This window comes from Macaca thibetana, chromosome 4 (genome assembly GCF_024542745.1).
Source record: "Macaca thibetana thibetana isolate TM-01 chromosome 4, ASM2454274v1, whole genome shotgun sequence".
Classification (NCBI taxonomy): Eukaryota; Metazoa; Chordata; class Mammalia; order Primates; family Cercopithecidae; genus Macaca; species Macaca thibetana.
In genome coordinates, this window is record NC_065581.1 from 39,655,391 (window position 1) to 39,681,349 (window position 25,959).

General features: G+C 39.2%; 3 protein-coding genes across 4 annotated transcripts in view; 1 reads left to right on the plus strand and 2 right to left on the minus strand.

Moving 5' to 3' along the window:
• The window catches only part of BTBD9 (BTB domain containing 9), an 820,757-nt gene that overhangs the window by 632,274 nt on the left and 162,524 nt on the right, over positions 1–25,959 (minus strand). The window lies entirely within an intron of this gene.
• The window catches only part of GLO1 (glyoxalase I), a 453,994-nt gene that overhangs the window by 117,091 nt on the left and 310,944 nt on the right, over positions 1–25,959 (minus strand). The gene's annotated exons all lie outside the window — the stretch shown is intronic.
• Positions 1–25,959, plus strand: part of DNAH8 (dynein axonemal heavy chain 8) — a 314,177-nt gene that overhangs the window by 68,032 nt on the left and 220,186 nt on the right. For both annotated transcript variants that reach the window (XM_050787538.1, XM_050787537.1), the window contains exons 18-24: positions 1,289–1,476; positions 4,314–4,394; positions 4,793–4,909; positions 6,043–6,162; positions 17,657–17,789; positions 20,041–20,156; positions 22,023–22,129. In XM_050787538.1, coding sequence (XP_050643495.1) covers positions 1,289–1,476; positions 4,314–4,394; positions 4,793–4,909; positions 6,043–6,162; positions 17,657–17,789; positions 20,041–20,156; positions 22,023–22,129 — 862 coding nt within the window. The remainder of the gene's footprint in view (positions 1–1,288; positions 1,477–4,313; positions 4,395–4,792; positions 4,910–6,042; positions 6,163–17,656; positions 17,790–20,040; positions 20,157–22,022; positions 22,130–25,959) is intronic.

Here is a 25,959-nt window from a genome sequence, read left to right on the forward strand (position 1 = left end):
TTCAAAAGTTCTTTTGGAATCTCCTTGATAGGATAAGTGATTTATTTATTTATTTATTTTTATTTTACTTTAAGATCTGGGATTTCTGTACCTATCCACCCGTCATCTAGGTGTTAAGCCCTGCATGCATTAGGTATTTGTCCTAATACTCTCCCTCCTCTTGCTCCCCACCCCCCAACAGGCCCTGGTGTGTGCTGTTGCCCTCCCTGTGTCCGTGTGTTCTTATGGTTCAACTCCCACTTATGAGTGAGAGCATGCAGTGCTTGGTTTTCGGTTAGGATAAGTGATTTCTAACACATCTTAAACAGATTCTAAATGAGTTGGATAAAATTTTAAGTTGAAATTATCATGAAACCTGCATCATTAAGGGCCATATCAAGACTAATTTTATCTGATGAGTAAAAGTCAACTAACTTCAAAGAGATATACAAACTATTTTCATTTTACTGGAAGTTTGATGTGGCCACATTCAACAAAACAATGTGAAGGTTGGAAGATGTGGTGATTGTGATAAAATTCTCATGTTAGTAGTGTTTGTTAATACAAGATGTAATTCAAACTAGCATATACTAGTCTATAATAAATGTTTTATTATTATGCCTGTAGAAGTTCTTTGTGTTAAGCTAACAAATAATCTAAGGCTACCCAGTAAGAACTGCTTGGGCCTATGTATTTCAATTCATAATAAAATAGATATCTGAAAATGCCTGTTTATATGAATGATGTTTATGTGAGATGTAGTGTAAAACATCTTCCCTCCATTCTAGGAGTTCACAACTCAATGGTATTTAATAAATATTTCTTACTGATATTGAGCCTAATTATCAGAAATTCAGGATGGAGATTTAATTTAAATAAACCTCTTTAAAGAAGACAGTTTGGGGTCTGAGTGGGAACGAGTTTGAAATGAGGTGGGGTATCTTTTGTGATTCTAACCATCTTCTGGTTCTTTCTCAGGGGTCAACTCATAATCCATAAGATAAACTAACATAGATCTCTTCAACCCTCTCAGAAAAATATTGCAATTCATAGCACAAAGCACCATTCTTGGTCAATGTTTCTCTCCCTGGATCTGATTTTATGGCTTCGCAGACACTCTTCATTCATTTATCTTTGTTTTGAGTATTCACTATGTGCCAGACGCTGTGCCTTAGCATCTGGGGCACCTAAAACATTTCCTTTGCCCTCAAGAAGTTAGTAGTCCAGGGGGCAAGACAGAAACATAAACAGAGCTGGAAGCAGAAAGGAAATTCAGAATGAGTTAATGTCAATCATTATTTATTTGTAGCTTTACAAGCCACGCTTTTTGTGCGACATCCAGAAACAGGGAAGTTGCTGGTTAATTTTGATCCCAAAATTTTGGAAGTTGTTCGGGAAACTAAGTGCATGATAAAAATGAAGTTGGATGTACCAGAACAGGCAAAGAGGTTGCTAAAATTGGAAAGTAAATTGAAAGCAGACAAACTGTATTTGCAGGTAAGATAGATTATGTTTTCTAATTATATTTGAAGGAGCTTTTTGGTTTAAAAAAATATATATATATATATATGTATACACATATCCCTGCAGTTATGCTTCATGGCATTGAGGGAAAATTTGTTAATATGTTGATTCTTGATAGAATTAAAATGCTGACTTGCAAACCAAAGAAAAGATTGGAAATGGAAAGCAAAAAGTGAGAAGATTATCAGAAACCAGATTTAGGTTTCTGAATAATGACAGTGATGAAATAGCAAGTTTCAAAAAATATTAATGTAATTTTATAGATCTTGTGCATTAAATATTATAATATACTTATCCTAGAATATTTATAAGATATAAATTAATAAAGTGGGGTGACAGTACAATACGAGTAGAGATGATTGTCAACATTGTGAGGCAAAAAGCATTATTTCAATTAAAGTTCACTAGTGCGGCAAACTAAAATCTAACAAAATGAAAACGGCAGACAAAAACTGACATTAAAATGTCCTGCTGGGCACGGTGGGTCACGCCTATAATCCCAGCACTTTGGGAGGCCGAGGTGGGTGGATCACTTGAGGTCAGGAGTTCAAGACCAGCCTGGCTAACATGACGAAGCCGGGTGTGGTGGTGTGCACCTGTAATCCTGGCTACTCGGGAGGCTGAGGCAGGAGAATTGCTTGAACCCGGGAGGTGGAGGTTGCAGTGAGCCGAGATCACGCCACTGCACTCCAGCCTGGGCGACAGAGTAAGAAAAAAAAAAAAAAAGTACCATCAAGGGTTGGTGATTGATTCAACCTTTGATTCAAAGGTCGAATCAAAGTATATTCAAATCCTAACACATTGTTTCTAAAATGTTTGGCAAGAGTTAAGTAACATGAGAATTTCTTTAGAAAGCCAGTTAAAATAGCAAGCTGCATTAACTCATCTTCTTTGGTTTTCTTGGCAGGCTGTGGACATGTATTTTGGGAATGCAGGAAATTATATAAATGCAAGGACATTTTTTCCCAGTACAATTAGTAATAGCAAAAGACTAGAGTCTAACCTCAACAATTTTCTGATTAAATATGAGTTATAAGATAACTACACAGACATTAGTGGAACAGCTGAGTATTCAATGAGAAAATGAACTCTATTTCTGTGGTACAAAATTTTTATTTTTATAATCAATAATATAATAAATAAATTACAGACTTTTCCTGTTTTTTTTTGTTTTGTTTGTTGTTTGTTTTTTTTTTAGACGGAGTCTTGCTCTGTTGCCAGGTTGGAGTGCAGTGGCATGATCTCGGCTCACTGCAACCTCCGCCTGCTGGGTTCAAGCGATTCTCCTGCTTCAGCCTCCCGAGTAGCTGGAACTACAGGCGTGCGCCACCATGCCCAGCTAATTTTTGTATTTTTGGTAGAAACGGGGTTTCACCATGTTGGCCAGGATGGTCTCGATCTCTTGACCTTGTGACCCATCCACCTCAGCATCCCAAAGAGCTGGGATTACAGGCCTGAGCCACTGCACCCGGCCTATTGTTTGTCATTTTTATGATAGCCCTCCTGGTGAGTGTGGGGTGATATCTCCTTTTGATTTTGTTTTCATTTCCCTAATGGCTGGTGATTGTTGAGCATCTTTTCATGTGCTTACTAACCTTTTGCATACTTTCCTTCAGCAGCATCTATTCAGATCCTTTGCTCATTTTTAAATTGAGTATTTGTCTATTTTTTTGATTTTAAAGTTCATTTTAGGTTTTAAATACTAGTCCCTTATCAGATATATGATTTGCAAATTTCTTTTCCCATTTTTTTGGGTTGTATTTTCATTTTCTTGATGGTGTTCTTTGAAGCACAAACATTTTAAATTTTGCTGAAGTCCAATTTATCTACTTTGTCTTTTGTGTTTTTGGTGTCATATCTAAGAAACCTTTTTCAAATCCAAAGTCATGAAGATTTATGCAATGTTGTCTTGCAGCAGTTTAGCTCTTACCAAAATAGTATTTATTTTTATTTTTATATTTTTTTAAACTAGAGTAACATTAGCATTGTAGAAACTGGCTTTGGCATCAAAAGCTACACATGAGCTTTTTTACTGGCTAGCTGTGATTTTGGAGGATTGGGTTTAAATGTACTGTTATAAATCAAAGCTAATATAGTTTGCATTACACTTACAAGATTTTAGCTAGTATTGAACAATATCAAGAAAGTCAAAGTTCTTTAGCCAGTGTCAAGTATAAATAAAACTTCAACTACAAGTAATGTGTAAAGGGGAAAGAGGAATCAAGAGCTTTTAAACTATTAGGTAAAAATTGAAACAGTTTAAGATTATTCATTTGGAGATAAAGTAACTTGAATCCGCATTTCCCACATCATAGTGTAGTAAATGACAAAATAGTGAAAAATTGATCATCATGGATCATCTTTAAAACAACATCTAAGAGATATTGTAAAACCTTATTCTGTTTGTGTGGAGAAGCTAAATTTATTTTGACTTATGAAAGCAAGTGTGGCATCAGTGATAAGATGAGTACGTTTTAATGTGTCAGAAGATGAGGAACAAAAGAGGAAATGTGTAATGACAGATATCACAAAAAGATAATTCAAACTACTTAATATACATCTAGACAGACAAATAATAAATATGAAAAATGAAGATGTAGAAATTGCTATTGACTTGTTTAAAGGAGATGCTCAGGTAATTTACGGGTACAGAAAAAGTATGGTAAAACAGCATAAGTTTAAATGGGCAGCTGTCATCATGGCAGGACCAAGAGGAAACTGGGATTATGAAACCTTCCTGGCATGAATCAAAACGTGACTGCTACTTTAAAATGAATTAAAATAAAACATGCCATTTCAACTTCCTACAGGGTCTTCTGCAATATTATGATGAGTTATGTCAGGAAGTGCCTTCTGTGTTTGTCAATCTGATGACCCCTAAAATGAAAAAGGTTGGTATTGCTGAAGGTTTATATTGATTTTCCTGTTATTTAAAATTCGATTTCGGTTCTATAAATTATGGATTTTGAAACATCTATTCTTCTTTAGACCCTCTATCTTTCTAGTTCAATTTTATAGCTCTTTTTTTTTCCTACAGTATTTCTTGTCTAAGTTTCGTTGCCTTTGAAAAAACAACTAAATCCAAATCATGAGCACTTTTTCTGAAAATTCATGATTGTTTCCTGCACAGTCAAAGATGGTTAAAAATAAAAAGTCATCTTTATTTGGTGTAACAGAGGGAAAATATATGTAAGAAAATATAACATATAATATTTGCAGATGATAAATCCTCTTCTGTAAGTACAGACGCTCCTGTTAATAGAAGCAGTTGTGTTTTTACCTCCTTTAGGTGGAATCTGTGTTGAGGCAAGGACTCACAGTGTTAACGTGGTCGTCTTTAACACTGGAAAGCTTCTTTCAAGAAGTTGAATCAGTTTTGGATATGTTCAATCAACTTTTAAAGAAGGTATGATCTATACATTCAAAAAGCTATCAACATATATACTCAGGATATAAGTAATAGTTTGATTATTATGAAAGCTCTTTAAAGGGTATGACTTTTAACTAAAAGGACATCCATTAGGTTTAAAATATAACGCTTTGGGCCGGACACGGTGGCTCACACCTGTAATCCCAGCACTTTGGGAGGCTGAGAGGGGTGGATCATGAGGTCAGGAGTTTGAGACCAGCCTGGCCAACATGGTGAAACCCCGTCTCTACTAAAAATACAAAAATTAGCTGGGTGTGGTGGTGGGCGCTTGTAATCCCAGCTACTCGGGAGGCTGAGGCAGGAGAATCGTTTGAACCCGGGAATTGGAGGTTGCAGTGAGCTGAGATCATGCCATTGCACTCCAGCCTGGGAGACAGGGCAAGACTCCGTCTTAAAGAAAAAAAAAAAAGCTTTATATTTCTTTTACTGGATTGGGGTCTTCATTTAAGGTTGCTTTTTTCTTATCCCTGAATTACCTTGCCTTTAATATGTTGAAATGACGGTTCAACTTCACACTATAGCTTAGAATATGGGATAATTGTAGACTGTCAAAAGTGGCAGAGGAGAGTGTTTAAATATTAATAATAATGCATTTAATATTAACTAGATGAGATGATCATCAAATTGAAGATGGTCTATTGATTTCTGACGTGTTGGCTACATAGAACATGACCGTCATTTTAGATGTGCTGGTCTGTCTGCCATGGCAGCGTGGTGTAATACACAAACTCAGGGACTTTGGAGTTAAATAAGGATTCTCTGCCTGTTACTAGCTATGTGTTCCTTACCAGGTTGCTTTACTTCTCAGAGCCTTGGTGTCTTTAGTTGTAAAACTGGGATATCAATGCCTCCTGTGCTGGAATCAGGATTAAAGGAGATAACACATATAAGGTTATGGCACATGTTATTGCTCAAGAAAAATTTAGTTTTATGTCAAGCTTTCTTTGCAGATGTCCTCCTAAAATGTTCACCAAATTATGCCTGGCTCAATATGCAAGTTTCTAGATTTAGCCTTTTAAATTAATTTATAACTCAAGCCTGTTTTGGATGAAAACCTAGCTCTAAAGGAAAGAAGAGGTTTTTTTTTCTTACATTTTTCTTCCTTGTAGATCAGTGACTTGTGTGAAATGCATATTGATACAGTTCTAAAGGAGATAGCCAAAACTGTGTTGATTTCTCTGCCTGAAAGTGGTGCTATCAAAGTAGAAGAGATGTTGACCCTCAATGAGGTATGCATTTGTTCATTAAATTAGAATCACAAAAATATTGGCTTATAAACCTAAAATGTGAAATTTCAGTCTAAGAGTAGAAACCTGGGTCAGTAGCATTTAGACTTTTTTTTTGGACATTCTCTGCTCCAAGGACTTTCATACCTTCAACGGCAAAAGCCCTGTCCACACCCTAGACTAACATTTTGTTGATATCCTAAGCCTAATGCTGGCATTTCCTGGGGCTCTGTAAGTGGTTCACAGCTCTTCTTCCACTGTGCATGGCTACCAGGGCCATATCATCTTTCTCGTGGCTTTAACTCCAACATACTTTCCCTCTAAGTCATTCGGAAACCTGGGAATCATCTAGACTCCTTTCCTCACCCCTTCATTTCCTATATCCAGCCAGTCCTGAGAGGCTTAGCCGGGACTTTTTTTTTTTTCTTTTTCTTTTTTTTTTTTTTTTTTTTTTTTGAGATGAAGTTTCACTCTTGTCACCCAGGATGGAGTACAATGGTACGATCTCAGCTCACTGCAACCTCTGCCTCCCAGGTTCAAGTGATTCTTCTGCCTCAGCCTCCCAAGTAGCTGGGATTACAGGTGTGCACCACCATGCCCAGCTAATTTTTGTATTTTTAGTAGAGACGGGGGTTTTGCCATGTTGACCAGGCTGGTCTCAAACTCCTGACCTCAGGTGATCCACAGCCTTGGCCTCCCAAAGTGCTGGGATTACAGGTATGTGCCACTACTCCCAGCCTAGGATTTTTTTCTTACTCAGATTTTGCTTGAATTTCAGCCTGTTCTTTCCCTTTCTAGGTCAGGCCCTTACTGCTCATTTTGACTTTAGCAATTCATTTGGTAATCCAACTGGTCTCACTGCTTCCATGTTTGCCCTGACACATCCATCCACATTGCCATCAAATCTGATTGTGCAACACCCCAGCTTAAATCCTTCTTGGCAGTGGCACATAGTCTTTGCAGGATAAAATCTAACCTCTTCAGCATTGTGTTATGTTGAAACTATTTGGATACCTATTTATCCTCCATTGACTCAAAAGCACAAAGACAGGAACCCTGTTTAATCACTTTCAAGTCCCAGCACATAATGTGACCTCTCTCATAAATTCAAGACATGAATTTACGTCTTGAACTGAACTCTTTCTTTCTCCTTCCTTCCTTCCTTCCTTCCTTCCTTCCTTCCTTCCTTCCTTCCTTCCTTCCTTCCTTCCTTCCTTCCTTCCTTCCTTCCTTCCTTCCTTTCTTTCTTTCTTTCTTTCTTTCTTTCTTTCTTTCTTTCTTTCTTTCTTTCTTTCTTTCTTTCTTTCTGTCTCTCTCTCTCTCTCTCTCTCTCTCTCTCTGTCTCCCTCTTTCTCTCTCTCTCTCTCTCTCTCTCCCCCTCTTTCTCTCTCTCTCTCTCTCTTTTTTTTGAGACAGGGTCTTGCTCTGTCACCCAGGTTGTTCTGCTGTGGTGTGGTCATGACTTACTGCAGCCTTGACCTCCTGGGCTCAAGTGATCTTCCCATTTCAGCCTCCCAAGTAGCTGAGATTACAGGTGCATACCACCACACCTTGCTAATTAAAAAAATTTTTTTGTAGAGACAGGGTTTCACCATGTTACCCAGGCTGGTCTTCAACTCCTGAGCTCAAGTGATCCACCCACTTTGGCCTCCCAAAGTGCTGGAATTACAGATGTGAGCCACCATGGCCAGCCTTAAAATTATTTGTTCTCAGTTTTGGGGTCTTGGCTGTAACTGAGACCACACCAAACAACCCATTACATTAAATTAGTTAATTATTTTAGTTTTTTGAGATGAGGTCTGCCACCCAGCCTAGAGTGCAGTGGCAAGATCATGGCTCACTGCAGACTAGAATTCCTGGGTTTATGTGATTCTCCTACCTCATCCTCCCAAAGTGCTAGGATTATAAGTCTGAGCCACCTTGCCCATCTGGTGACCCATTTTAACATCCTGTTCTTGGTGTGGTCAAGTTTCAGATGATTATATCTTCCAGATTGGTTGCTCCTGTATCATTATTGATTAAGCTTTTTATCCTTAAAGTTTATTTTGTTTGATATTGAAGTAATTATACCAGCTTTTCTCAGGTTACTGTTTTTCAGATGTGTCTTTTTCCGTTTTATGACTTTCATCCTTTTTGGCTTCTCCTATTTTAGATTTTGTTCTTGTAAAGAACATTTAACTGTGTTTTATTTTTAATGTATTCTGAAAGTCTGTTTTTAAAAAGCTGGTAATTTTGACCTATTTACATTAATTGTAACTATTAATATTTTTGGAAATACTTCTACTCCCTGCCCTCTTTTTAAAATTTATTGACTTACCTATTTCTATACATTATTTTGTATTCTTTTTCAAATATGTCTTATCTTTTTACATAATCTTTTTTCTCATGTCTTTATTTTTCTCGAGACATTAAAAAATATTTTATATTTTGCAACATAATTTCACTATCTGAAAAAAATGGGTGAGTCTAATTCTGCTCTGTGCTGTTTCTACCAACTCTTGCCCAGAGTGGCTTGTTTCTTCCTGTTTTTTACATTTTTGGATCGGGAGGTAACACACACACATCTATTTGTGGGAATGCTGGACAGCCTTGGTTGAGAAACTATTTCTTTTTATTTATTTCTATGTGGTGCCTAGGAGTTTCACCAACTTGGGACAACTTTATAAAAGTTAGTTTCTCAGAGGATAGAATTTCCAAAACTTCATAGATTTATGTAAGGGTAAGCTAGTTGTAAATTCCTGAGGGAGAATTTGCTCCCTGCAGCCCAGAGCCTCAACCAAGGTAGTTGACTTTCTTTTCTAGTCCATTCTTTCCCTGAGGGCTTAGCCCTTGATTCGCATGATATTAAGCAAGGATGGGGATGGGGTAGGTCTCATTTCCAGCCTCTCACCCTTGGGAAGGATCCAAGGCCTTATTTATTTATTTATTTATTTTTGGTTATTAAAAAAACAAAGCCCCATAGAAGCGATGGTTTCAGGTTGCTTTTTATTTTAGTTTCTATGCTTAAAAAAATTGAGATATAACATATACTCAGAAAAGTGCACAAATCTTAAGCGCACCATTCAATGAATGTTTCCATATGATACACTCTTGTAACTATCTCCGTGGTCAAGAAAAGGAACACTTTCTGTATCCCACATGATTCCTTTGTGCTTTACTCCAGCCAATAACACCTCCCTCCCACCCATAAAAGTAATCACCATTTGACTTCTATCACTGTATATTAGTTTCGCCTGTTTTTGAACTTCATATAAATGGAATGGTGCAGCATATGTTCTCTATTTCTGGCTTCTTTTGCTCAGTGTTATATTTATGAGATTCATCTTTGCAGTTGTGACACATTCATTCTTTCATTTCAACTTCTCATTGCTCTATAGTATTCCATAATATGGATTTAGTACAGTTTATTTGTTCATTCTACTCTTGAGGGCATTTAGATTGTTTATAGCTTTTGGTTATACACTAAGCATTCTTGTAAATTTTTTTTGTGGACCTAAGCACTAATTTGGTGGATATATACTCCAAAGGGAAATTGTCAAGTCATAGATTATGAATATATTTAGCTTTAATAGAAATTGTCTTTTTAGAGTTTGTCTCTGAACTAGGAGCCAGACAAGTTCATGCATTACATTTGATTGAAATGTCTCTTTCTAAGTTTTAAAAATCATTTCCCACTCCCCACTCTTTGTTTTGGCTGGCAACTTTAAGTGCACAATTTAGTGGCATTAGGTACATTCACAATGTTGTATAACCATCACAATGATCTGTTTCCAAAACTCTTTGATCATCTCAAACTAAAACTCTCTACCAATTATACACTAATTCTCCAGTGGTAGTGCTAAGTCTCAAGAGTGTGAGCCAAGATGCAGGAGGCAGAATTCTGAAGAGCATGCTTGCGGAGCAGTGTGCCCAGTCACTTGCCCTGGAGTGATCTAAGACCTAGTTAGAGTTGGGCTGTCTTCTCACAAACCTACCATCAAGTGGCCATTATAGTGAAGCCAGAGTATGATTTGTAATGACAGGGCAAGTTGGATCACACTCCTGAACAGCAGTGAGTTTTGGAAGCACAACATACGTAACACGAATTTTTTTGAGGCAAAGTTGCTTTGGGTCAAACAGTGGTTTCAGATTGTATTTGGGAACCAGGGCTATTTGCAGTCAGGGCAGTGTTCCTTGTCTTGGCGCATCCAAGGGTGGTTTAGGACAGATTATGTGAATTATTAAAAAGCTTTCTTCTGTTAGTTTCCAATTGTTCTTTCTGTCCTGTGATCCTAGGGCTGATAGCACTTTTCTCCTTGGCCAGCTGGCTCCCTTTTAGGCTTTGCCAATGGGTGTGCTGGAAGGATGCTGGAGGAGAGAAAAGGGACTTGCTCTTTCCTGATTTGCCTCCTATTCCTGACACTACTGCATCCACAACAACTCTTCACTCTGGCAGCAGCACTTAGTCACAGGCCTGGCTTTCCCAGCCCTTCCAGAGCCAGCCCCAGGTGCCTTTCATGGTACCAGCATCATGAGGTCCCTCTCTGAGCTCCTGAGGTAGCAACGCCAGCTGGGCAGCCCCCTCACTTCTCTGCTCCAGGTTCTAATAACTCCATCTTCCTCCCAAGTCCTAGGGATGCCAGCTGCTTCCTGCTGTTACTGTTATATCTCTGTGTGCCGTCAGTGTCACTGTTAGCATTGTGAGTCCTTTTAAAGGAGGAGACCACCCCTCATATTGTCTTATGCCCAATTTCTGCCTCCAAAGAAAGAAGTAAAAACTAAAAGGCAGAAATGAAATCCACAGGCAGACAGCCCGGCGCCGCACCCTGGGCCTGGTAGTTAAAGATCGACCCCTGACCTAACCAGTTATGTTATCTATGGATTCCAGACATTGTATGGAAAAGCACTGTGAAAAGCCCTGTCCTGTCCTGTTCTGTTCTGTTCTGTTCTGTTCTGTTCTGATTACCGGTGTATGCAGCCCCCAGGCATGTACCCACTGCTTGCTCAGTCAACCATGACCCTCTCATGCAGAAAGGGACAGGAATTGCTCACTCGGGGAGCTCGGTGTTTGGAGTCGTGAGACCCTCTCACGCGGAAAGGGACAGGAATTGCTCACTCTGGGAGCTCGGTTTTTGGAGTCGTGAGCCTGTGGATGCGCCCAGCTGAATAAAGCCCTTTTCTTCCACAACTCAGTGCCTGAGGGGTTCTTGTCTGTGGCTCATCCTGCTACACTTTAACTGTGTTTAACCCATCCTCCATATTAAATTCTCTAATTCTATTTGTTACAATAGCTGGTGTGTCTTCCGTTTTCCTGACGGGAGCCTAACTGATAACTTCTATCTCGATAGATGTACCAATGGAATAGAAAATCAAGGAAATGTTATGATCCAAGTTAAACACTGTTAAATAATTAATGAGTATTAACAATTCTGTCAACAAAATCAATTTAGGGCCGGACGTGGTGACTCAACACCTATAATCCCAGCACTTTGGGAGGACAAGACAGGTGGATCACTTGAGCTGAGGAGTTTGACACCAGCCTGGCCAACATGGCAAAATCCCGTCTCTACTAAAAATACAAAAATAAGCAGGGGGTGGTGGTGCACGCCTGTAATCCCAGTGGAAGGAGAGGCCAGCTAGGCTTCTTAAGTCGAGTAAAGGCTCAGAAAGCTGTGAAACTCACTCATTTCCTGCATCAAGCCTTACTTTAGTCCTAGATAAATAATATTGAAGCTATATGTTCAAAATATTCTTAACACCAGGATTTGTGCATGTGTTTTCTTCCCCAAGAAAGCTATAAACAGTGAAAATTTTGCTGTAAGCTTCCCTGTGTCCTCTCTCCCTTCCCCACGCTGAAACTAAAAGGAATGTTAATTGCCCATTTGTCTATGATCAGCAGACCTTATCTAGGCTTCCAATTCTGATTCCTTGTAAAAATACTTTGTAAAATCCTGTGAGATCCTGTCTCCTTTGCCATGCCGCTGCAAAGTCATAAAGTAGATGAAACCTAAGTTGCAATTCCGGTTTTCCTCAAAATCTAAGACATTTAATTGTTTTTGTTTCTTGCTCTAGTAACATCTCCCCACTGCACCCGCACGTATTTCCTGCCTTAAAAAGTTTAAAAAGTGATAAAAGAATCTAACACTGGCTACCTGCTCAGGACCCCTTCCACGCTGTGGAAGCTTTGTACTGTCACTCTGCTCAATAAAGCCTACAGCTTTTTTTCTCTTAGTCCATGTCTCCATCACTCACCGCAGGTGGCCACCACGCCAATTCTTTGGCGTGGCTAAGGCAAAAACCTTTAGCGTTACACCAGCTACTTGGGAAGCTGAGGCAGGAGAATCCTTTGAACCTGGGAGGCGAAGGTTGCAGTGAGCCGAGACCGTGTCCGCTCCAGCCTGGGCCACAGAGCGAGACTCTGTCTAAAAAAAAAACAAAAAAAGTCAACTTGGCTCTACAGAAACACGAGCACATTAGTAGTTGCCAGAGCTGTGGAGACGGGGAATGGGGTGACTGCTAATGAGTATAGGGATGCTTTCTGAGGTGATGAGAATATTATGGAATTAGATAGTGGTCATGATTGCACAAGTCTGTGAATATACTAAAAACCAATAAATGGCACACTTCACAAGGTTAATTTTGTAGAATGTGGATTATATCTTAATTAAAACAAAATTTAAAAATCAATGTAACTGTCTCCTAGTCCCTGGCGTGCCTCTAAGGCACTTCTTTAGTATTCAGTCTGTTTCTTACTGAGTTGTAAGAATGGTCTTAGTCCTCAAGGACTAGCAAGTCTTCTCAAGAAGAGATGGAGTCCTTACTAGGACCGGACGCTTTACTTTGTGTGGCCTCAACTATTCATGACATCTTACAGAGGTAATATTTGCAGTGACATTATTTTGCCACTTGTTGAACATAAGAGGAAGGTGGCTGAGCCACTCGATTGCCCGCTGACACAGGACATCTGCGCAGAGGAATGTGTGCATCTAAGTTTCTTACCCTTGGCATTGATGGCAGCGTGGGTCATTGTGGTTATGTGGAGTGGCCCAATTCAGCAAGGATTAATAAAGTTTGTTTTGCACATGTTCTTTGATCAGAGTTCAGACACAGGGATGGAATTGCGGCACAGGGATTGTGTATGGGACAGTATCAGTGAAGATCTCAGTAGGGTGAGATACCCCAGCAGTCCCAGTGGTAGGAAGTCGTCACCACCACTAGGGCTGAAGGGACCAGGGAAGAAAATTGTGCTTTCAGAGCCCAGTAGAAGCTGAAGCCATGTGGAAGGGCTCTACCAGAGATGCAACCTCCAAGCAAGGAGGGAATGGGAAAGAAATACCTCACTTTCTCACTCCTGTAGCTCTCCTGTCTTCTCTTAGTGCCTCCTCTTGGGTTAAACCCAACTGGAAGTCAGAGAATGAGGGAATCCCACTACATAGGGCATGGCAGAGAAAAGTAGAGAATGGTTGGCAGGACATGGAGTGTCTGGCAATATGGCTTTGATGGAGTGACAGGGATTATTCATAATTAAAGTCATGTAAATAATTTTCACAATCAGAGCTTTTGGCACATTGCTGACTGCTGTTGTATCCATTTTTCCTTCCTTCTGGTTCTATGGAGAAAGTTTCCACCTCTCTTCAAAACCGAGGTCCTCCAAATGGGCTGTTGATTCCATGCCTACCTGTCTTCTCGGTGACCTTGTTCTACCAGTTTTCCTTTCTCCTGTATCTTCAGCATTGTCCTCTCCACGGGGTCCTTCTCACCAGCAGTATCATATGCTGTCATGCTTTCCTTGCCAGCGGAAACCTTCCCACTTCTCCCTTCACTTCTCATTTACAACCAGACTTCTCCAAATGCTCGCACATAGTATCTTCACTTTCCCATCTCCCATTAATGTTTCTTTCCCCCATTTCTGGCTCAAGTTATTTCTGGCACGAATTATTATTTTTTAGCAGCCTTATTGAGATAAAATTCACATACCATACAATTCACCCATTTAAAGTGTACATCTCAGTGCTTTTCAGTATATTCACAGAGCTGCACAGTCATCACTGCAATCAATTTAGAACATCTTCATCACCCAAAAGAAACCCGTCCTCATTAGTCTGTATTTCCTCTCAACCCTCCCAGCCCTGAGGCAACCCCAAATTTCCTTTCTGCCTCTATAGACATGCCTATTCTGGACATTTCATACAAATAGAATCATACAATATATGTTCTTTTGTGACTAGCTTCTTTCTCTTAGTGGAATGTTTTCAAAATTTTTTCGTAGTAGCCTATATATCAGAACTTAATTTCTTTTTTTCTTTTTAAAGAAACAACGAGGTCTTGCCCTGTCACCCAGGCTGGAATGCGGTGGTGTGAATATGACTCACTGCAGCCTCTAATTCCAAGGCTCAAGCAATCCCTCTGTCTCACAAAACTTCATTTCTTTTTATTGCTGAATCATATTCCATGGTATGGTTATGCCACATTGTATCTATCCATTCACCAGTTGATGGACATTTGGGTTGTTTCCACTTTTTGGCTACTGTAAAGAATGCTGCTGTGAACATAAGTGTCCAAGTTTTTTTTTTTTGGACTTAAGTTTTCATTTCTCTTGGGTATGTATACCTAGGAATGGAATTACTGCCTCCTAACTCCATGTTATACTCTTTCAAGAGCTTCCAGGCTGCTTTCCAAAGCGACTGTATTATTTTTCATTCCCACCAGCAGTGTATGAGGGTTCCAGTTGCGCTACACCCTTGCCAACACTTGCTATTATTTGTCTTTTTGATGATAGCTGTCCTGGTGAGTGTGAAGTGGTATCTCAGGGTGGTTTTGACATATGTTTTCCTATTAGCTAGTGATGTCGAGCATCTTTCATGTGTTCATTTTTGTGTTTTTGAGACGGGGTCTGACTCTGTCCCTCAGGCTGTGCTGTGGAGTGCAGTGGCGCCATCTTGGCTCACAGCAACCTCTGACTCCTGGGTTCAAGTGATTCTCCTGCGTCAGCCTCCCAAGTAGCTGGAATTACAGGCACGTGCCATCACGCTCAGTTAATGTTTGTATTTTTAGTAGAGACGGGGTTTTGCCATGTTGGCCAGGCTGATCTTGAACCCCTGACCTCAAATGATCTGCCTCCCAAAGTGCCTCCCAAAGTGCTGGGATTACAGACGTGAGCCACCGTGCCTGGCCTCCTGTTCTTATTAACCTTTTGTATGCTTTCCTTTGGAAGCAGGTATTCGGATCATTTGCTCATTTTAAAATTGAATATTTGTCTTTTTATTTTTGAGTTGTAATAATATTTTATAGATACTAGTTCCTTATCAGATATATGATTTACAATTTTTTTTCTCCCATTCTTTGGGTTTTCTTTTCAATTTCTTCATGGTGTTCTTTGATGCACAAAAGTTTCTGATTTTGATGAAGTCTAATTTATCAATTTTTTTCTTTTGTTCTGCTTTTGGTGTCAAATCTAAGATAACTTTGCCTAATCCAAGATCATGAAGATTTATGCCTATGTTTTCCTATAAGAGTTTTTTTTAGTTTTAGTTCTGAAATTTTAGGCCTATGATCCATTTTGAGTTAATCTGTTTGTATGGTGTATGGAGAAGGTTCCATTTCCTTCTTTTGCAAGTGGATATTCAGTTGTCCCAGTACCAGTTGTTGAATCCCATTAACTTTACTATTATATGGTATTGGAAACGTATGGAAAAATTTATATGACATTCTCCCATTTGTTTTGTGGGCATATTCTTTTCAAAAGATTACTGTGTTATTTTGTCGAGGTTTCTGGATATATCATGCGGATGCCAAGATAAACGTGTGTGTTCATTCTGCCAAGTTAACTAGAGTGTCTGGTTCCTGAGGGGATTTCAAAGCTGGAATGTATAAACACATATGTCCAATCTGCCGTGATCAGCTGGAATTGTCTACGTGCTTAACACTCATTTTCCCTGTTAGACTGAAGTGGCTTCCAGCCTCCATTACCATTCCAGTGTTTAGCACTGCATCGAATGAAGTGAAAAGGACGAACTGAATGAACGATGGAGCGAGGTCAGAAGAGTTGGTGGTCATGGAGAGGACCACAGAATGTCTTTGGATAGAAGGAGGGACACCATGTCTCTTGGGACTAAAAAATGATGAGAATGCATTCAGATACAGATTGCATGGTCAAGAAAGGAACACATGGGGGCAAAACATGGGGAATATGGGACTTCCCAAGGCTTTTCTGGAGAGAAGTTTGCATGGACAGACTTGGGATCCTCTGCAGATGTATTCTTGAAAGCCCAAAGTGGCTGCTCCTATTTACTTTTTTTTTTTTTTTGAGACAGGTTCTTGCTCTGTTGGCCAGGCTGGAATGCAGTGAACATAGCTCACTGCTGCCTCCTGGGCTCAAGCAATCCTCTTGCCTCAACTTCCTGAGTAGGTGGGACCACAGGCATGCACCACCATGCTTGGCAAAATTCTAAAATATTTGTTGTAGAGATGGGGTCTCACCATGTTGCCCAGGCTGGTCTCAAATTCCTGGACTCAAGCAATCCTCCCTCCTCAGCCTCCCAAAGAGCTAGGATTACAGGTATGAGCCACTGTACCCAGGCCTGATTTACTTTTACCATTTTTTTTTTTTTAAGAGATGAGGTCTTGTGCTGTCACCCAGGCTGGAGTTCAGTGGCACGATCATGGCTCCTGCAGCCTTGAACTCCTGGGCATGAGCAATCCTCTTGCTTCAGCCTCCTGAGTAACTGGGATTACAGGCACGTGACACTGCATCCAACTACTTTTCTTTGTCCTAAAATGAGTGTATTTTGTGGGCATGTCAAAAGACTTATTGAACTCTATAAACCAGTTTTCTTTTCTGAAGTTGACTAGTTCTCAACTTCTTCCTAAAGCATTTGCTAGTAGAAGAGTTTAGAAAGACAAAGTGCAGGCATTTTGAATCAGACAAAACTGATTTCAAATAGTTTTTCCAACTACTGTGTGACCTAGGAAAATTTCTTATACTTTCTGAGCCTCAGTTGTCTCTGCTGTGAAGTGGGGAACATAATATTACTCATCCCAAGATCAGTGTTTAACTAAATGAATTAATATGTGTGAAGCTCTTAAATTGATGCCTGTTACACAACACCATGCTCAATTAAAAACTTCGTCTAATTTCTCTCTCCAAACCAATACTCTGGATTGTCTTCTTTTGAAACCACATCTCATCTTCAACTTCTGACATCATCTTCTCTCCACCCCTTCAGCCTTCTTTCTTTTCACCTTGATATGAATATCAAGGTAGATTTCTATGCGTGATTGAGTCAGGGATAGATCAAAGATGGACTTTTTCATCTTTCTGCTATTCTTTGGGCCTTAGCAGCTATGCTTTTAACCACTGACAATTTTGAATTTGAAACATCATGCCATTTTCAGCTATCTCTAGCTTTTTTTTCCAAGTGAAGTTAATTATAGTTTTATAAATTAAAGTCATAGGACTAATTTTCACAGTGTTACTTTTAAGTATCTGGAAAATAATAGTCATTTCTCTATTTAACAGACATACACGAAAGAATGGGCTGACATTCTAAACCACAAAAGTAAGCATGTGGAAGAAGCTGTCAGAGAACTTATATCAATATTTGAGCAGATTTATGAAGTGAAATACACTGGGAAACTAGCAAAGCAGTCAGGTAACTTTTCTCGTTACTACGTTTGAATTACAAGATCTACAGATTCGTTCTTATGTAAGCACCTTCTGCTTAGCAGATACTGAATTCCAGACCCTCCCTTCCCCAGAAGCAAAGAAGGTGTTCAGCATAAATCACATTGTTTGTACCAACAGTTTAAGCGCAGAGAGTTCTTTTTGTTAGTTAAGCAATGGTGGGAACCCCCACCCCTGTCAAATCCAAGTTCCCAACCCAGGTCCATCATTGCAAGCTGGCCTTCCTATGGATAGCAGTCTCAGGCCTGCTATGCTAACTCTATTTTTTTTTCTAGTACAGCATTCTAATCAAGTCACTTTGACTATTTGATTTATTTTGCTTTTTTTTTTTTTTTGAGAAAAGTGAACCAGGAAAAGGTAAATTCTATAATTTTATTGAATCTGGAGAACTTAATCTGGGTGAGACCATGTTTTAAGACTTTTTTTCTTTTCCTAGATCCTTCTCTGTAGAGTAAGCTATGAATTCCTACTTAGAACTGTCTTTGGGGTTTGGCTACAGATAAATGGTACCCAGTTGACGAGTGCATTCCCAAGGAAGAAAACACGATAAGGAAGCATGTATTCTCCATCATCCATTCCCCCTCCCGTGATTAAAGGATGCCCTAAAAGGCTCTGTGTCATAACTCTAACTTTTGATTCTGCCCATGTCCTCATAACCTTCATTCAGTTTGCTTGACTGGGACTAAGAGAAACTTCCTTACTTCATCACATCTGTTCAGGCAAATTTGTATGACAAGGTGCCTGTAGCATTCAAAGTTGATGAAATAATTTTTACCTTATTGATTTTCCTGTTCTCTCAATAGGTTCTAACAGTTTCAGTTTTATTAATAAGCCTGAGAGAGAAGCTGTGAATTTGGATCCTCTTTATCAGGGGCAGGGAATTTTAAGAAAAGGTTCCTTAGTAGGGGAGTGTTTTGCTTCCTAGATTATGGTTTAAGAACATGAGACCTTTAGCTTTGCTCAGATTATTGTCCTGTCCTTGATATCTCAAATCTTTGGATAAATTGGAAGACAAAGACATATTTCATCTTAAAGTTTTGTTTTCAAGCTCGAAATAAGAACTGACTAGGTAAAACTTTGTAGTTGGAGGTTTTACGTAGTATTGTAAGGGGATGTGCCTGTCAGTCACGAACCCTGTTTGCTACACACCTGCTCTTCTCCCCAACTGCTGCTCAGGGAAGTAGTGTGAGGCTGGCTTTGAGCAAGGCTAGCCACTGACTGCACCAGGAGTAGGTCACTGACACAGTGTGCCACCCAGACTCTCGAAGGAGACCGGAGAGATGGCTCTGCCATACAGGAATGAAGTTAATTAGCTAATTACCAACATATTTGAAGTAGGGAATCTGTGGGAAGTTGGCTTTTTGGAGTGAGAGGAGAACATTCCAGTCAAGCAGAGATCCCATGACAGTGAAATAGCAAGGAGAGAGGAAGAGAGAAAGAGAGAAAGAGAGAGAGAGAGAGAGAGAGAGAGAGAGAGAGAGAGAGAGAGAGAGAGAAACTGTGAACTGTACCTGGAACACTGGTTCTTAATGGGACTAGAAGGGATTTTGCCCCTGAGGGAATATTTGGCAAGGTCTGGAGACATTTTGGTTGTCACACAGTGTGTGTGTGTGTGTGTGTGTGCGCGCGCGCGTGTGTGTGTGTGTGTGTGTGTGTGTGTGTGTATAGCGAGGGGGTTGCTACTGGCTTCTGGTGGATAAGGGCCAGGGATGCTGTTAAAAACCCTACAGGACAGCCCCCAGCAACAAAGAATTGTCGCACCCAAGATGTCAGTAGTGCTGAGGATGAGAAAGCCTGAGCCTGGAATGAGTATGCACATCACACCCTTCCTCTTACAGTTTTTCCACTTCGTTTAATTAGTTTTCATCACAAGCATCAAAAACACAAAAATATCATTTCATTCAAGTTAGAAAACTCAAAAGGTAAAGAGATAATTTAGAAGGATAATAGGTAAAACTCTCTTAAAACTTTTCTGAATTCTAGATTGTATATTTACAGAGTGTATTTCTTAGTAGAATGACAATTCTATTGAGGTGGATAATTTAAATTGAATTCAAGGATGACTCCTACAGGAACAAATGCAAAAAACATTTTTTAAAAAACAGTTTTTAAAGTAAGAGCTTTTTTAAAAGGGGCTTCCTAAGAGGGTTTGGCCATGTAGAATACACGTAATGCTAAAAAGTCAAATGTTATATTTTTGTTTTGTCTTTTGTCTACAGAACAGCGGAAACACGTTGTTTTTGGAAGTGAAGCAGAAGAGGGTGAAAACAATGACTATGAAGCTAATGTTGTGAATGAGGTTGATACTAATGATAAAGAAGATGAATTTAAAAAGGTATTTATTGTGGAACAACTTCATACAATTCACAGAATTATGGTTTATAGGATTATAGATAAACCCCATATGGTGCTTCTTCCAGGCAGTTCTGCAACCAATCTGTATCTAATGTATAACAAAATCCATAAAGTATAATTTTCAATTTTATATTGTAGGCTCAGGCAGTCCTTTAAGTTTTCCCCAATATCACAGCTTCTGATGTGATTCTGTCAATCACAGTTTAGTAGTCACCTTCCCTCATTGTGATTGACCATGTTTTCTTATATAGTAAATGTGACTTCAGGGATTGGAGCAGCAATCAGTTTGACTCAGAATGGAAAACTTTGTTCTCAGTTATTGTGTTTAATGGTTAACTGTATTGCAAGTCCAGATTGTGGTTCACTTGGGGCTCAGGAATCTGCATTTTAAACTGGCACTGTGGCTGACCACTCTGGACTCTCCCCCAGGAGAAGCCCTAGATAGGCAGATTTTCACGTTGTGTTGAAATGTGTTGAGAATGAAGGTTCAGAAGGGGGCCTGGGGTTTCTTTTTCCTTCTTAGCCCTCACGGTTCTGGTCATGCATGAACTTTGAATGTCACTGTCACATTTGCACTCATTCCTGCTTTCTCCTCCCCGGGTCAGTTTTCTTTTAATCCTTCATACCCACCTTCTTTTCATTCTTTGTCTATTTTACCCACTTTGACACAATCTGATACAGTTTTAGAACTAAACAGCACACCTTTATTCCATTTTCACCTTCTTGCTCAAGGATTATATTGCCAAATAATTGGGAAACACTTTGCTGCAGCATCTAGACTTCTGCAGTTTAGGCTTCTTCTCAGTACCACTCACCAGGCAGCTGTTAGCAACCAGCAGGTGTCAGCTGGAGCAGTCCTCTCTCAGAAGTGCTTGTCTTCCAGTTGCATTACCTTTTGACACTGGCTGAAGTCCTCAGAGCATGATTGAGTACCCTCAGAACCTCTCCAATTGGGGGATCGCTGGGGCTGCATTAGTGGTCACCTCCTAAATAGCCTCTGCCTCTCAAATTCATCTCCCACATTGCTGCCAGAATGGTCTCACGTAAAAATCTGATTATGTCACACCTGTGCTTTAGCCTGAGCATTCACCAGCCCTGACTGTACCCCATTGCCACATGGAAAAGCTTGATATTCCTCTTTGTTCATGCCTTATTACTCTCTCTTCTGCCACACCAACCCAGTCTCAGAGGGGCTGGGTTCTAGAGCAGTGAGGAACAGTATGGCCAGAGCCTTGCCCCGATGTGTGACTCATTGTGTAAGCAAGACATGGGCCCACATCTCTGCCTACCAGGCTCCAAACCTGTCCTGTGCTCTGATCAATAAACTTGGCTATTTCTCCCAAGGGAAGGAAGGGTGTGGAGAGAGGGTCAAACCACAGTCCCAGAGGGTGGAATTGTCATCTCATATATTTGAGTATTGCACATTTTAAAATACATTTATCCACCAAGCTGAGCTTCTTGAGGATGGAGACTAGTTATCTTCTTGTGCCCACGCCCTTAATTGAGAAATGTACCACGTTTAAAGTGCTTCAATTTTGTCAGGTGAAAATTGAGTATTGAGCCAGCCAGGATTGCTCTGAACATACTGTGTGAATTTTGGTTTTTGAATAAGTTCCTTTGGTTTGCTAGGGTGTTTATGCAAACACATTTTTCATGTATTTTTGTTTGTCTAAAATAACCAGACAAATAATTTAGGATTGAATTTATTTCTACACTGTCATTGAAATTGTACAGTTTATTATTTGTTGCCTTTCACATGCCACATCTAATATTGTATCATTGTTTTGGGGATGCTTGAGGTTTTTTTGGAGGAGAGATACCAAATTTAATTGATTTCTTATTACAGGAGTGTAAAGAGGTCTTTGCTTTTTTCTCTCATCAATTACTAGACAGTCTTCAAAAAGCTACACGGTTATCTCTGGACACAATGAAAAGAAGAATATTTGTTGCAAGGTAAGTGGAAAATATGCTAATTATATCTGGTAATCATACTTATATTGTAATGTGAATAGCACCTCTAATAAATTTATTAATTTAAAAAACTATAAAATTTAAAATATAGCATTCATTAAAAGACTGTGTGAAAGTATTTGTGTAATACTGCAAGAACTGTGGTCAAAGGAACACCCATGTTCCCCACACCCTACCTGAGATAAAAAAGGCTACCAGTCCTCTCATGGGTCCTCTCACTTCTCACCCAAAAGTAACTGCTATCCTGAACTTGGTGTTTATCATTGTCTTGGTTTTCTTCATAGTTTACTATGTTTTTGTATCCCCAGTCCACGTATCATTTAATTTTGCCTGTATTTGAACTGCACTTGGTATACTGTTTTTGAGATTCATCCATGAGGTATAGTTTTTTACACTTCTGTGTAGTTGGAGTATACATAGTCTGTTTATCCATTCTACTGGTGATGATGATTTGGGTTGCTTCAGTTTGTGGCTATCATGAATAAAGCCTCTGTGAGCATCTTGTAACCGTCTTCTGCTGCACCTGCTAAGAGTGGGTTTGGTGGGTCCTAGGGTATGTGGATGCCTCATTTTACCAGGCAGCACCTAGTGAGAGTGCCCATGGCCCCTCATCCCTGCAGACAGTATTATTCAATTAAAAAATTCTCGCCAACATACAGGGTGTGAAATGACATCTCATCAGGATTTTAGTTTACATTTTCTTGGTTACTGATGAGATTAAATATACTTTCTTGTGTTTATGGGCCATTTGTTGTTTCTCTTCCTTAAAATTTGTGTTCCTAGTTCAACCACGGTGGAAGACAGGGTGGTGATTCCTCAAGGATCTAGAACCAGAAATGCCATTTGACCCAGCAGTCCCATTACTGGGTATATACCCAAATAATTACAAATCATTCTCCGATAAAGACATACACACACGTATGTTTACTGCAGCACTGTTCACAATAGCAAAGGCTTAGAACCAATCCAAATGCCCATCAATGATAGACTGGATAAAGAAAATGTGTCACAAATATACCATGAAATACCATGCAGCCATAAAAAAGGATGAGTTCATGTCCTTTGCAGGGACATGGATGAAGCTGGAAACCATCACTCTCAGCAAACTAACACAAGAACAGAAAACCAAACACCCCATGTTCTCACTCATAAGTGGGAGTTGAACAGTGAGAACACATGGACACAGGGAAGGGAACATCACACACCACGGCCTCTCGGGGAGTGTGGGGCTAGGGGAGGGATAGCATTAGAAGAAATACCTAATGTATATGATGGGTTGATGGGTGCAGCAAACCACCATAGCATGTGTATACTTATGTAACAAACCTGCACGTTCTGCACATGTACCCCAGAACTTAAAGTGTAATTAAAAATAAATAATTGTGTTCCTTTTTTGGTCTGTTTTTCTATTGAATTGGATTAATTCATAAGTATTCTTAGTATATTACATTATTGATGATAATATAACAAATGTCTTTTGTCAGTTTTGCCTTATCTTTTCATTTTCTTTATTAATTTTCATTTTCCATTGCCGAGTTTTAAAAATATTCAAATTTATCGGTTTTAGTGATTTGTGGTCTTTTTAAAGAAACCAACTCTTCCCTACTTCATAATGTCTTCCAAAACTTTTGTAGTTTTAACTTTTATATTTAGGGTTTTAATTTACATGGTATTGATTTTTGTGCTTAGTGTGAGGTAACAAATAATTATAATGTTTTCCATGTGGTTAATTAGTTGACCAAGCAAAAGTTGTTAAAAAATCAGCTTAGTTGTGAGGTCAGGTGGGGGAGTTATTTAAGTTGCATTGAATCTATAGATCGATTTGGAGAGAATTAGCATCCTTACAAATATTGAGTCTTCTATTCAGAATTATGTATTACCTCTGCATTGATATGTCTTCTTTAATATCTCTCTGTGACGTTTTATAAATCTCTGTGTAAAAGTCCTACACATTTTTGTTAGATTTATTCCTTGCCTATTTCTTGCTGATTTTTAATTTAATTATACTGTTCATTTCTCCCAGTGTGATTGTGGATTTATTAAATTTTCCTTTTGTTTTGGTCAGTTCTTGTTTTATGTATTTTATGGCTGTGTTGTTAGGTGCATACAAGGTAATAGTAGTTAAACCTGCTTAAGAGCACTGTTCCTTTTATTTTTATTTGGCAAATCCCTTTATTTATATTAATCCTGATTCCTCACAATTCTCTTTAGTTTGTCATTTACCAGCTTTTTCTGTGTAACTGTTTCGGTCTCTTTACTTAAGCCTTTCTCTGTCCTTTTTAGTTTTACCTCTTTATAGTTTTACCTCTTAAAAACATTGTATACCTGATAATTTTCCTTCAATCTCATTATCTCTGTCTTAGTGAGTTTAATTTGTTTGCATTTATTGTGATTTTTGATATAGTTGCACTTAATTAATGACATTTTATTTTGTGTTTTCTTCTCACTATTCTTTTTCTTTGATTCATTTTATTACTATTGTTGTCTTTGGAGTGGATAATTTTCACCATTTATTCTCTTTTCTGTACTTCAGTTCTTTAAGTGATTACCCTTAACTTTAGAATGCACATATTTTGCTCCAACTAAAAAAAGTACTGGCCAGGTTCACTGGCTGACACCTATAATCCCAGCACTTTGGGAGTCTGAGGCAGGCGAATCACTTGAGGTCAGGAGTTGGAGACCAGCCTGACCAACATGGTGAAACCCCGTCTCTACTAAAAATACAAAAATTAGCCAGGCCTGGTGGTGCACGCCTGTAGTCCCAGCTACTAGGGAGGCTGAGGCAGGAGAATCGCTTGAACCTGGGAGGTGGAGGTTGCAGTGAGTTAAGACTGCGCCATTGCACTCCAGCCTGGGAGACAGAGTGAGACTCCATCTCAAAACAAACAAACAACAACAACAACAACAACAACAACAACAAAGTACTGTCCTTAGTTTTGCAGTTTTCTAGTCTTATTTCTGACTACAAGGGCTTGGCAAGCTTTACTGACTGAACTGTACACATTTTATTGCTGTTTGATGTTTTAGTTTTACCTTTGTGTGAACACTCAAAAATAATATATTAAAATAATTTATTTACTGGCATACTTTATTAAAATCTCCCGGTTCTCATGTGCTTTTTTGTATCCCATTGGTTCTTTAGTGAGGATCTGTGAGAAGCAGACTCTCTTATTCTTCTTTGTAAGTCTGAAAATGTTTCGCCCTCATACTTTCACAACATTTTGGCTGGATATAAAATTTTTCTTTGTCTTTTAGCACTTGGAAAGTATTTCTTCATTTTTTTCTGAGTTATGTTGCTGCTGATGAGAAGTCTGTATGAGTCTAACTGAATATTCTCTTTTAATCCTTAATGTTTCTGCAGTTTTCGTACCCCGTGTGGATTTGTCTTTGTCTAATCCTGCTTTGTTCTCAGAGCCCAGTTTCTATTTGAGGGTTTATAGCTTTCCTTAATGCTGGAAAAAACCTCAGCAATTTCCCCTTTAGTTATTGCTTCCAGGATAGTCTTTCATTGTCTTCTTCTGGAACTCCTATTAATTGAATGTTGAATAGAATGACCACATAATTTATTGTTTCAACTATGGAACTTTTGTGAGTGAAGGGGCACTGTCCAGATGAGGTCCCAGGACACAGTGAATCTGGAACTGTCCTGGGCACACTGGATGTGTGGACATTTCGTATGTTGGGGCTTCTCTTTCTCTTCTCCTTGTCTCCTAATGACTCTGTCATCTATGTTATCTTTTTGTCTTTCTGAACTACACTATGGGCAAGTACCTCTGTATCTATTCTAAAGATTTTGTCATCTGTGACATCTT